We start from the raw sequence: 13951 nt of genomic DNA on the forward strand, positions 1-13951 counted from the left end.
CAGCCGTCAGTTTATCCAGTATACCAAGCTAAAATTACTGCAGTTAAACTAATGCAAAACTGATGCTTCAGCTTCAACTGACACTCTCGTTCAGCATCTCAAACAATTCACATTTTAAAACATTTTAACCAGTTCAACATGTTTTTTCAGCATAAGCGAGCACAGTGATGTTTTTTGAAATTTTTTCTAGTTCATACAATAATTTACCCCCCCCTCTTTTTTTTTTTATTTATTTAGGTTTCATCAGGCCCTTTAACAAAATGATCTTTTAACAGTCAGACATTTTTAGATAATTAAACATCAAAAGCAAATGGCTTCACCCTGCGTAAAACCCATATTAGATTTTGCATAAAATAATCTTGTGGTATATGTTGTTATTACTGAGCATTCTTCTTTTAGATGTGGACCTACTTGTTGTTCTGGATCTGGATTCTGGTCCAGTAAAGAGGTTTCATTGGTTGGGAAGGCTCCACGGCCGGTTTCCTGGGAGGTTTATCCAATATGAAACCCCCACCTGGAGGAGGAGGAGGTGGGGGAGCTAAGCCTGGCACGGATGGAGGAGGTGGGGGTGGCGGCGGTGGTGGTGGTGGTGGAGGGCCATTTGATGTCTGCATTTGGTTTGGGGGTGATGACAAACAGGGCGGAGGTGGTGGTGGAGGAGGGAGATTGTCTGTTTTGTTTGTCAACGTCGTTTGAAAGGGTTCTGTTAGAGATAGCGTGGCTCCGGGAGGAGGAAGCGCTTGGGATGGCGGGACAGGCGATGAAGAGGAGGACATTGTATCGTTCCTCTGACCGGCCAGGCTGAGGCTGATAGAGGCCAGGTCCAGCTTTTTCGGGGTCACCTTCTGCTGCTGAGGACTCGCGCACGCCCTCCCTGTCCCCTCTCCATCCTCTGGAGTTTTGACAAAGGTCTCTCTGTCCGTCTGGATGCAGACGGTGCGGAAAGATTTTTGTAAACAGTCATCTCCAGTGGATACAGCGACATCTCTGAACTCCCCTCGACGGTGGGTCCCAAACTGGGAGAGCTTGGCCTGCAGCTCAGCCAGAGTGAACTCCAGACGGGTGACTCTGTCCTCATTTTCCAGCCGTAGTCTGGAGAGTTCCTGACCATAGTCCTCCTGAAAATAATGCCGGTAAGACTTTAGCCCTACTTCTCAGGAACAGAGCTAAGCATCCATTTTTCTGACATCTGAATTCCTGGTGATCTTTCAAAAATCCAGAAAATCATATCACTAATCACTAAATGCAGTTTTAAAGATATTTCCAGAATCCTCAAAGACTCCTCTGTTAGTCAGGAGCAAAAACATTCTGTCTGCTGAATAAGAAAAGAGATTTTTGGTAACATTTAATTTTCTGTGTGTGTAATGTTTCTTTTTTTTTTTTTTTTTTTTTTAAATTAGTACCACATCACATGGTCCTTTTCAGTAAATTTTAAATTTATTAGAGAATTATCAGGGACTTGTGGACCTATAAAGTAAATCATTACAAGATTTTCAACACATTTCCCAAGTTGTGACTCTGTTTGCTAATTCAAGCACAGATGGAAGCCAGAAGTGACACATCCCTGTGCTCAGTCTTTGATGCAAGACAAATAGAAACATCTTATTATGTATGAAAATATGGCATAGTAATAATCATTAATATCACTAAATGCACCCGATTATAAAATGTGTTCTAGATTGAACAAATTAAACAAGGAGACAGAGTAAGTGGCTTCCAGCCAGCGTTGTTTGGATTCGGGAACAGAGACACAACTTAGGGAACAAGTTAAAAATGTTTTCACTGTGCAGCGGACACAAAAAGGTTTTCATCCAGATGGACGTAAGGGTTTTCAAGGACTCTGGGAATACATTCAAACTGATAAACAACCTTTTGGTTTTTGAAAGACCACACACTTTATGTTTAAGACATTTAGCTTAGCTAGGCACAAAGACTGGAAACGGGGACCAGGTAGCCTGGCTCCGTCCAAAGGGAACAACATACGCCTCTCAGCACCTCTAATGCTCACTACTTAACATTTGTTTAATCTGTACAAAAAGACCCACGGAACCAAAATGTGTTGTTTTTACAATGAAGTTTGATTGATATGGATATTAAGAGATGAGAGTGGTATCAATCTTGTCATCTAACTCTGGACTAAAAAGAAAAAAAAAAAAACACGTCAGTTTGGCAACATCTGGAAATATACCATGGTTCAACGGTTCACCTTCATCCTTCGTACTGACCTGTAACTTCTCCAGCTCCTCTTTGCATTCTCTCTTCAGCTGCAGGAGAGCAGCCTGATGCTCTGAGAGGAAACAGAGCAGAAAAACAAAGAGAAAGAGCATTTTACAATAGCTTTGTGCTATTTCTTGTACCACAACAGATGTTTATTATTACAGCTGTGGTGCCCCCAGAGCGCTTTCTTTACCTCGGGTACATTAATGATGTGGCCGGGTGCAAGCCGCAGACGAACAAATTACAACAACCGTGAGACACTGGAGAACTGGAAAATTGTGCAAATGTAACTAAACCATACAGATCTTGGCCCACAGCTCACAGGCTGGTAGCTGGCATCTTGAACAGACTATTTAAGCAAAGATTATCTGCTGCTGGATGCCTGAATGTATCGAATGGAAAAATTCTCCGGAAAGGAGGTGTGTACACGTGAGCACACATTTTAATCCCTGCTCAAACAATCCTACCTTTGACAATCCTACTGATGAACAGAATGCATTCGGAAAAACCCTTGTTTTTCTTCTCAAAACAAGGTAGGTTAGGCTTACTCTGAAACTCTATGTGAGAACTCACCCTGACTCTTCTCATTTTGAGAGCACTGGGTGGTCGAAGGTACAAGAAAGAGTCTCGCCGATCGAATTGCGCAGATTGTTCACGGTGTTGTCTCTCGATACCCAAAAAAATATTTCATCCAGGTGAGGGATATTCACAGCCATTTCACTAGGGCCCAGTTCCACTGACTTTGTTCCTCCTGGGTTTAGGAGTAACCTGGGGAAGGAAACCTTTCTGTATATGCCAGTTCATCTGTGGAATAGATGGCCAGGAAATCTCAAGATCATAAGCAGCCTGGAAGGTCTCAAGCTGGCGCATAAGAATTGGCTCAGAGGTTATTTATAGTAGGATGTTATGTCAAATAATAGGGCATCTTTCTATATTTTATTTTCTTGGTTCGTGTTGGTGTAGGCTATCTATTTTAATTATTATGGACAGTCTCAGATTTGTATATGAACTGCTGAGGGGGCTGTGAAGCGTTGTTGATATATTGAAGTATTTATCTCTGATGTTCAGAGAGAGTTTTTAAAACTAGTTTTAGTAACTGAGTGGCGAGTAGGGCCATGCACGAAGCACTGAGGTCGTTATTGATGCTGTTAGTATAGTGAATACTTTGCTGAGTGTATTGTATTATCGTTTTTAATCGCTTATTAATGTCTTCGTGTCAGACCTGCCATCTGGACCCTCCCCTGCACAACTCCCTTCCCCCAAAGCGACCACAATGGAACTAAGCCTCTGGGCTTTATTGTGTTATCCTGACTTTTTCCTTTTATCTATGCACAGAATGCCTTGGCAAAGCTTGTGTTTTTAAAAAAATGAAAGTGTCAAATTAAATCGATCAACCAAAAGAAGTAAACAATTTAACAACTGAGTTGGGAGAATTTTAATCTTGAGAACTCATCCATTTAAAAGCCAAAGGAAGAAGGACCCCTTTCATGGCTTTAAAAATTTATGAGTGTGATGTACAGTTTGTTATTAGCTATGACTCAACGAGTATTTGACCATTTGTTTCTTTAAAAAATAGCCATTTAAATATTTTGTGATTGACGACATATTAATTTAGATCTGATGTATGACTTAGTTTGATTTAACCATGGATAAATTCGGTCTTTGTGAAACTGCCCCCTGAAACCTTTTCAGCATCTATTTGACCTTCTTGCGAAAACAGGAAATAGTAGCTAGGAGCAGTATAACTGGTAGTTTGACGAGTTTTTGGGCTATATAAGTAAAAATGATTTGACTGGAAATGATACAAGAAATATGCTTTTGTTTTTATTAAACCTTTAATTAAAGCCACTGTTTTTTCAATTTTTAAGTGTTGATTGCATCCTTCTAATTTTTCTGGTGGCAGCCTTTTTTTGTATCACATACATTGCTTTCTGCGACAGTATTACAATTGGGTGGCACCAGATTCGAAAAAGTTAAAATCCTAAACTAGAATGGCTCTCAGTAGAGCGCATACCTCCGCCAAGGCCAAAAATTTATGAAAATGTCGAAAAATGATCTCAACATTAAGGAAAAGTGAAAAGTTTACGGATCTGCCCCTTCCCTCCACCAAATTTGGTGCATGTCAGTTCTGTACTTTTCGTGCAATCCTGCTGACAAATAAACAAACAAACCAACAAACAGGTGAAAATGGGTGAAAACATAACCTCCTCGGCGGAGGTAACAAAGCGGCTTCAACCATAAAAGCCTCCTCGAGATTAGAAATCACCTTCTCGAAAGGATGAATGAACAACAGCCAGTGTCACTTGTACAGCAAGTGTGCAATTTAGTAAATGCTTTCACACGCTGCAGGTAGAGTCTTAGTGGCTGTGGACACAAACAGGGTGGAGTTGTGTTTACTTTAGCAGCGGAGCTTTATATCACATCCACCCTATGATATCACAGAGCAAACACTCCTCCTCTCTCTACTGCGTCATCTCGGATTAACATCTATCATGAATGTTCGGACCATAGTGTTTCGCATAATGATATCATTTCTGTGTGGATTTTTATTTTCATCTTTTAGGGCGGTGATACCTGCTGTAAGTCATAGAGTGCATTTATTTTAAAACAACCTTCTCTCATGCTGAAGACCCCGGGGTCACTTTAAAAGCGCAAAACACCCAATTAACACTGTTTTATCAGCTCGATAAACTTTATGACTTTTCCTAATTTTTTGCTGCTGCAGAAAAAATAACACGCTACTTTTGTTTGGGTCTCACGGAGTCAAGCTGCAAAACTTCGTTAAACTAATGTGAGTAACACAACTGTGAAGGATAACATCCTGCATATTTATTGATCTGTTGATGACTATAGTTGTTCATTGATATTTCCTTGTTCGGGGTGATGCAGCCTAAATGTCAATAATGCTTTTATGAAAAAATAGTCATGTGTATTAATTAGCCAGTACCTGCTTCTGTATACTTGAGCCCAACCTTTTCCTCCTTGAGTGGTGGCCAGACGGCTTGTAGACGACCAGGAGTTCGTTCTTCTCCCTCCCCTGGCGTGGAAGCCTCCGACTAGAGTGCAAAGAGGTTGACAACAGACTTTTTTGACTTCCAAAATACAGCTTGTGCGTATCTAGATATTTACATTATTCCAATGATTACTGTTAAGTTAAAGTAAGTTTTTCTCGAAAAAAAGCTCTGACTTGCTTCCCACTTATGACTTATTTAAGATGTTTCCACACACCCCCATTTTTGTGCAGAGTTACCCAAAATAAAAAGGTTACTATTCTTCAACCATTTTGATTGCAGTCATAACCCTGGTCTCCATTGAAAGGTAACTCTTTAAATTTTACAACTAAAAAGTCAGAATGGGTATAAGAGATACTGAACCAAAGTTACAGATGCACAAACATCAGAGAAATTGAATTTTCTTTTTTTGCCCTTTATCCTAAAATGCTTTACACAGATAGAATCAGGACAGATAGATCTTTCATACAATATATAGTTTATAATATATAATTCAAGGTTGTGTTAAGACTGAGTTTGGTACAGACCAAAACACACCTAAAGAAGCACTACTAAGGTCAAAATGACCTTAAGGTGGGATGGTCTATTTTAAAAGGTTAAAGAAATCATCATAAACAATAAAATAAAGGATGTTCTCCATAGAGGCCCACAGAAAGATCTAATGACTGTGAAATATTTTAATTAATCACTTAGGCAATGTATATATATGCTGTTAAAATATATGGTTTGATGCTCCCTTTCGATAACACCAATCATACTTTGCCATCAGATGAGTCTTTTTTCTCTGGCGTCTTATTGGAGGTTCTCTCAAAAAGGGCTCTTAACACATCTTTTTCAGTTCTTATCTTCTTCCTCACTGCCTCGAGGTCCACCGTATCTGCTGGGTCCTTCTTCAAAGGCTTCGGGGTGAAAAAAGCCTTGAAGGCATCAAATGCTGCCTCTGCACTGGACGCCGGAGCTTTTGTAGAATCAAATGACCCTGAAGCCTCTACATCCTCCTGTTTTTTGAGGTCTTCCTTCTCAGGACTCTCTTGACTTTCTTCATTCTCATTCATCTCTCTGGTTTCACACTGGTCTCCCTCAGCCTCCATCTCTCTCTTCTCCTCTTTCTCATCTCCTTTCTTTTCCCGACTCAGGAACTGGGAGATCTGGTCCAGGAAGCTCCCCTGAACCTTAGCGTCCCCCTGTTTCTCCGGGAAAATAGCCCTCTTTGCTCCCTGCGATGGAGGTTTGATCTGGGCCATGGTGTCGTGCTCGGGCCCGACCACCACCTTCCTCAGAACCCTCAGGCCGCTGAAGAGGGCCGGGCGCTGGATGTCCCTGTCCGTGGGGGAGCCTGGGGTGAAGGTGGCTCTGGTGTAGGTGGATCCAGGTGGAGGGTTGTTGGCTGGGGCCGCTGATTTTATGGACATATTTGGTGAATGATCTTTTGGGCTGGGAGGGTGTTGGTGCAGCTGGGTGGAGAAATCTAGAAATAGATCTCTGTTCTCTTCTTCTTCGTTGTCCTCCTCTGCACCTTTAACCTCCTCTTCATCATCATTTTTAGAGCAGGATGACTCACCAGTTTGCTCTTCAGCTTCCTCCAGTGTTGGTTCAGCCTCTTCTTCAACAGCGGGTCCTGTCCGAGTCACTGTTATCACTACCTGTTTGGTTTTAGAAGGTCTAGTTTTTGCAGTCTCCTCAGGGTCAAAGTGCACATCAGAATCGTAATTACCTGTGACAATATCTTCCTGGAAATCTGCAATTTGACCATTTTCATTGGCTTTTTTTACATCCCGGTTGGCTCCTTCAGTGTCATCCTGCTTGACACTGTTTGGTGCGACACAATCACAATCTGTATTCATGTGGTCAGTTGACATGTGTTGACATTTTGGCTGCAGAGATGCATTCAAGGCACATTCATCCAGTGAGTTCTCTGATGTGTGACAACCGTTAACTTTGTCACAGTTTTTTTCAGGCATCTTATTCTGATCTTGATTTGTTGCAAAGGACTGTTTCTCTGAGACATTTTCAACTTTTACAGCCTTGCTTTGCTGATCCGTTAGGTTAAAATTATTCCTCTCCTCTGTTTTGTCTGAGTCATTCAGTCCTTCTTCTCTCCCAGTTAAAAGTCCCACTGAGTTAGAGGTCATCTTGCCCCTTTCATGAGGCAATGAAGCATAAAATAAGGAATCTTTAGAATGCCCAGGAGCATCTTTGAAGTTCATATTCCCATTTTTCTTTAGATTAAAACTTAGCTCTTCCTGCATTATCGCCTCATTTTGCTCATCAGAGAAAGTTCTGAAAAATTTTAGAATGGCTTTTTGCTCCTCCATTTGCTGCGAGTCACAGTTGCTCATAAAGAAGGTGGTACAGTTATCCAATACAGAGGGAGTAAAAAGTTTTTTAGGAGTTTTTCCCACAACGTCAGCATTGCGGTTGCTGTTTACACTGCTCATATCTGAGACTTAAGTGCAACATCGTGTTATCTTGCATCAGAAGAAAATGCAGTCTAAAAAGGTGTAATTGGTGTTTTGGCATGCACTAATTTGTCTAGCTGGTCCCAGGATCATGCAACTTCTGCTTACTATCAATAAATGAATGCAAGTCACAAAGGTCATATCATTATTTCTGAAAGTCCGACCTGTTTCCGCTCCAGTTTGTTGAAAAGAAATAAATTTATCCTTTCACTGTTTCAACAGCTCCTTCATGTTTTACCAGAGAACTAATTCTCCAAACCTAAAACTGGAAGCAGCTGTTAGTCTCTCAGAGTAGCCAATGACAGAAGAGAAATCCACAAAGTAATGGAAAAGTGAAGGTTTCCAAGGCTGGCGCCATGGCTCTGCTGGCTGGAGTGACTAAGCTCAACCTCAGTTACAGTAAAGTCAGATCCAAGTCCAGGCTTCAGCTTCCAAATTCTGCCTCCTTTTCCTTCCAGCTCTGCTAAACCTGCTGTAATAGTTTACAGAGCAGCTTCTTGGACGTCGTCCTGCAGATTTTCACAGTGTAATTGGAAGCAGATGGCGTCTTCAGCCACTGTTTCTAACAACATCCTGACAGATCCGTGAGCCATAAGGCGAAAGGGAGCCACCCAGAACAGATGGAGGTACACCACACCCAGAGCTGAAGGAGGGTAAACAGGCCTGCCCTGGATCACTTGTAAAACGTTTTGGCCTGTAAATCCACAGTGACTGGGAGGTCTCCCAGCTCCCCTGCAGGTACTGAGCGACACCCGGCTAATCTGGACGATTTAAGTCTAACCCCAGCTACACCACACTGTTAATCAGCTCACATTAAGTCTAACATACACTACTGATACACAGATAAGTTTTCGAGTTATCAAAATAAAAGCACTTGGTTTAGTGACAATGCTATTAGCTGAGAATTAATTTGTATTTGAATGTTTTTAATTTAATACGTAAAGCATTGTGAAATGAAACATTGTGAACAAATAAACTTGGCGTGTTTTGTCCATTGTTTTTTATGCACAAAATAAACAAATAGATAAATACTTTTTAAGAATAAAGTTATATAAAGTTAATTACATCACATACAAGTTGGTGACACAGAGCAGTACAAAAGAAGGGAAAATTTGGTAATAACAAATAAAGCAAAAAAGGTAGAAAATAAAGGAGAAATAATGAAACAACCAAATAGAAAAACAAATAAATCACTTTTAAAAGTAAATGAACAAGCTGGTGATACCAATAAGTATGAAAGTAGGAAGAGTTTTGCCATAAAAAAGGGTAACATAATGGGTAAAATTGGAAAAAAACAGATGTAATATTAATAATAATAATAATAACAAGACTAAACAGATTAAATAAATCTAAAAAATCAGAAAAATAAGTAACTTTCTGGATGTAAATAGTAAGCACATCTTTATTCTGAATATGTGCACAAATCCAGATACTTAAAGGCAGTATGTGTATGGATTTCTGGACAAAAAATATCAAAATGAGTTTCTGATGTAAACTTCCTCCTTCACTAGTTCATATTTGTGTTATTCTTAGTCCTCAGGGCCCACCCTTGTTTGCTTTTATGTTAATACAGCAGGTAAGGGACAGATCACATTAGCGATAACATTTTTACCGTGCATCATTACATTGTGTAAGTTTCTCTGATAATTATTGTACTCAGAGATATGCCTGTACCCTGCAATGGTGTATTAACTGGCTACACTTAATCTTATGAATACCATTAAAGTGCTTTCGCATTCCCAGGGAGGGACAGTGTGGCCTTTATGTTAGCTGTGTTTATGTAATAAGAATGAATCCAGATAATCCCATAAAATAGCATTAGACTCCGAGCACACACACACACACACACACAAACACTCCTCCACAAACATGCTGGACTGTATCCAGCATTAGGCAGCAGAAATGTGCTGACTTTATAGATCACTAGGCTACAATACATTGTGACTCCATTAAAAATGGCCTGTATTTAATGGCTACACCCAAATGTATCTTCTAATTTCTTACCTGGGCTCTGCTACAGACACTGATGTCACTGTGCCTCAGTTTTTGGGAAGTGTAAAGCTCCATGAGACGTTCACTTGTAAAGATGAATATAATTTCTTGTAATTGGGTCGACTTTCTGCTTTTGGAACTGATTCTCCATAATTTATAGCTTGGGAAAGTTCATAACTTCCTTTTGAAATGACGATTAAACTTCAAATTGAAACTTGGAAATCCGGTGAGGGTGCTTCCTATTTTCATGCCCTGAAAAACATGATCTAAAAATGGAATTAGTATTTTTAAAAAGAAATTAAAGAAGTATATTTTTAATCATCTATTAATTAGGGGAAATATCACCATTAATCCTCAGTTTTCATCTTTTTATTGTTTGATATTTCCAAACTCTTTCAAAGATTTTGTTGTGGTTGAAGTGTATTTTTTACTGTTATCAAACATTTTATTTGCTGTTGCTAATCTTTGTTCTGGTGGCCTTGCTTTGCTTCCTTTTTAAATCCTGTTGCATGACGTACTTTGGATTGCATCTTTGATGGAAGATTTTTTTTTAAAAATATAAATTTATCATTGTTGTTATGACATTATTACTTTCCATTTGTATTATTCATGTAATGTGTACCTTAATTTCTCATTAAATGGTCTGATAATCTTTACTTTGTTTGAGCAGTTCCATTCATGAAAGCACACACAGAGAGAAAGAGGGATAAAGCACGATAAAAAAAAAAAAAAAAAAAGTAATAAAGTATTAATTCATGCTTATACAGATACCATTCCTCATACAATGCACCCACAGAGTTGCATTAAATCCCCTCTGTTGTGTAACCACAGGGAACACAGCGGTCTTTGTCGCACAGTTCCGGTGCTGTGAGGCCACTGTTTGAACCTGCGCCTACAGGACTGTGCAGCAATGGTCCCGAGAGACCACACTCCACTGTGATGTAAAATACCCTTAGGTCAGTGTCATGATGATACAGCATTATTGAAAGGAAGAGTAGGTTCAGATACTTAAATATGGTTTCCAGTGCGGATTATATGGCCATTAAAAGAATGTTGTTATTGTTATTAGAAACATGGAGAAGTTTATTATTTCCCCCCAGGAAGAGTTAATTCGATTAAAACTCTCCACTGGATTAGTGATTCCTGCTTTCAAACTTTTCAATTTCCACACACGCGAAGGAAAAGTTCTAAGTAAAGGAAGGATACACACAATGTCATCTCGTTGTTTCTGTTACTGATTTCACCATGTAAAAATTCCAAAGTTTTTAAAGGTCAGCAATTTTAAATGATTTTAGACGTTGTGTTGAAGCTCAGATAATGGTATCCAGTTTTGGAAAGGCAAATGATCCTCAGATCCTATCAAACTAATTCTAAAAATCAGTGAATGGTTAAACTACAAAGTGGCTGCACTGCAATTATTATTTTTAAATTCAGATTTTCCCCTGAATTTTTAGTTAGTGAGGTTTTTGTTTTTTTTTTAGGCCAGGATTCACCCACTTGCAGCCAACTCAGAGCCTTAAACGCACGTGACCAGCAGGTGTTTGACTGCTGGAGGAGAGTTGAGTGTGACCACGGACAGAACAAGCACACTCCACCCGAAATAAAAACAAAACCCAGGACCTTATTGTTGTGAGCTGACGGTGCTAATCCCCATGCCATCATGCCCCTCTGAGGAAAAAATTAACTTCACACTTCCTGATGTTAGCCAGGTGTGTGTCAGTGCCCCTTTGCATAGTGTGTTCCCCTTAAGCAGGTAAGGGTTAGGTATCATGCTAAGGTTTAATTCAGCAGAAGATGAAATGAAAACCGCAGACTTTTAGGGGTCATGTTAGTAAATATTTTAAACTCACGAGGCTAGACAGTGTGAGACAGTGAGATACTCTCCTTCCCTTCAAGTCTTTCATGCCACTCACCCTGAACTCCGGGGGGAGAGGTGTGGGTGCAGGTGTATCCGTGATGTCATCTTCAGGAGCAGTGATGCGCAAGAAGTCGACGTGTTTCGGTCTGGACGGATGAGAAAGTGACCTACAGAAGGAGAGAGACTCTTCGACCTCCTGCTGCCAGATCTCCTCCTGTCTCCGGAGAGCTTCATCTGGAGAAAAGAGAGTCACGCCAGGCTTAGAGCAGAATCGCCATCATTGGGGCATCAAAGAAGTACAAGTGGCCAAACTCTTTTTTTTTTTGTTTTCCTGAGGTTTTTATTTTAGGACAGCATCAAAAGAAAAAGTCCACACTGAATACAAAAAATTTCAAATCTGATGTGGGCGACCTTCACATATGGTCTTATGTTTGATACACGTCTGACGTGTGACAGCCTGAAGTGTCACATCTGTTTTCATGTGACATATGATATGATTTTGGGCTGGCAGTCTTAGCAGCCCTGCCACTGTTATATGTTTACAGCATACATGGACACACAAATACACAAAAGACGATGTATAAACACTACATCTACTACATTTCAGTGTCATAGTGTCACAGCATCAGGTGCAAGCTGCCTCTGAGGAAAACTGCCTTTTTTTCACTTTTCAAACGGTCAAAACGTTTTCCACGCATGACAACTGTTCAAGGCTACGACTGTTAACCTGCCTTTAGGGAAACTGGGTGACCTTTTTAGCACATGTGGTTAAGCAAATGCTCCAGAACAAGTTCCTGCAATAATTAGAGTTTTTTTTTAAATATGCTGCTAAACTTTAAAGCAAGAACACCCATATCCAAATCTTATAAAGTAAATAATAGAAAATCCTATTTTTAATCATTACAATGCTTATCAATTACATATAGTGTTATACCAACATTAGATGAGGGAAGGATGATTGATGCATGCTGCTGCAATGGTGACACCTACTGCCAAATGTGCTAATTGAAAAACTAGTAGAGTTCAGAGACTGCAGATGTACAATGAGAGGGTTTTCATTTATCACAATAATTATCACACAGAACACGTTTTAAAATGTATCTTGATGCATATTTCAGTGGGAAAATTTTACTTCTTTTCAGCAACAGCCTTCCCGAGTTGCCACGATGGGATGCGGGGTGCGGCTCCAACGGCGCTGGGAGTCGAGGTTAAGCTTCCACCGTGGCGCTCTTGTGGTGCACTCTCTCTAAAAAACATCCAGCTAATACCAGAAGGGGTGAGAGGCGGTTCAACCTTGAGGAGGGAAGTGTGCGTCTGCTTCAGTAAGCTATTCTACAGTAATTCTGTCGGTGCCATTTCAGGTAACAGCACCAGCAGAGATGCCAGCTGTGTAACTTCACTCGGACACACATCCGTTGTCAAAGCCAGATTAAAGAGCTTATGGAAGTGTGTTATCTGTCCTCAGTTTGATCACACTGAACAGAACACTGGATTTTGAGAATAACCCTCAGAGGGCTCTGAATATCTTTCTTCCTCTCACTCTAATCATCATCCTCTGAGGATTTGTTGTATTTCAAAAAGCTCAGATTATTTATCCTATTTGGACAGCCGGGCGTCCTGCTGCACAGCCTGAAAGTGAGGAGGAGTCATCGGACCTTTGATAAGGTTTCCTTTTTTTTTTTTCTTCTTTTAAGCAATTGCGACCTAGAAATGAATTGGGAAGGACATTTTACACTTGAAAATTAAATTTGTCTGTTCTCTCTTGTGGACAAACTATAGAATACGTGTACACAGAGTTTAAAATATCTGAAAAGAGCTGATATCAACTAATATATCAACCTGGATGGTTTATTGGCTGGGCTCTATAATGAACCATAAGCACCGTTAAATAAGCGGCATAGCAAGTTATGTGCAACTACAGTGCACACAAGAGCTGGAAGATAGTCCCATAGTATACAGTGGGTCATGTGACCCCACACACATGCACACACACACACACACACACACACGCACACACACATGCACACACTTGGAGAGTAACACTATTTCTGTTCTTTAAAGGGGAACTGAGGTCGTCTCAGGTCAGTGCCAATCCAGGTCTAAGAGGGCATCCACATCAGGTGCTCACGAGTACTTCATGCCTGAGCGAACACAAAAACACACACACACCCACACTCAGACATAGTGGTATGTCAAGCCAGCACGGGCTCATTATTTACAGACTATCACACATCCTTCAGATCTGATTCAGCTGCCGTGGTGAGAGAGACAGTGAGAGAAAGTGTGTGTCCTTGTGTGTGTGTGTGTGTGTGTGTGTGTGTGTGTGTGTCTCCCAGAGGAGACTACAGCAGCGGATGAAACCTGACACCACCAGTCTGAGGTCAGAACATTAAAATCAGAGCGTCTTAATCAAT

The 13951-nt window shown here is 40.4% G+C and overlaps 1 protein-coding gene across 6 annotated transcripts in view; it reads right to left on the minus strand.

Moving 5' to 3' along the window:
- Positions 1 to 13951, minus strand: part of fmn1 (formin 1) — a 65123-nt gene that overhangs the window by 15863 nt on the left and 35309 nt on the right. For all 6 annotated transcript variants that reach the window (XM_040125337.1, XM_040125339.1, XM_040125336.1 and 3 more), the window contains 4 exons: positions 11593 to 11771; positions 5165 to 5273; positions 2226 to 2287; positions 412 to 1118 (listed from right to left, as the gene is read on the minus strand). In XM_040125337.1, the coding sequence (XP_039981271.1) occupies positions 412 to 1118; positions 2226 to 2287; positions 5165 to 5273; positions 11593 to 11771 (1057 nt within the window). The remainder of the gene's footprint in view (positions 1 to 411; positions 1119 to 2225; positions 2288 to 5164; positions 5274 to 11592; positions 11772 to 13951) is intronic.

The sequence above is a fragment of the Xiphias gladius genome, chromosome 4 (assembly GCF_016859285.1).
Source record: "Xiphias gladius isolate SHS-SW01 ecotype Sanya breed wild chromosome 4, ASM1685928v1, whole genome shotgun sequence".
In the NCBI taxonomy this organism is placed as follows: Eukaryota; Metazoa; Chordata; class Actinopteri; order Istiophoriformes; family Xiphiidae; genus Xiphias; species Xiphias gladius.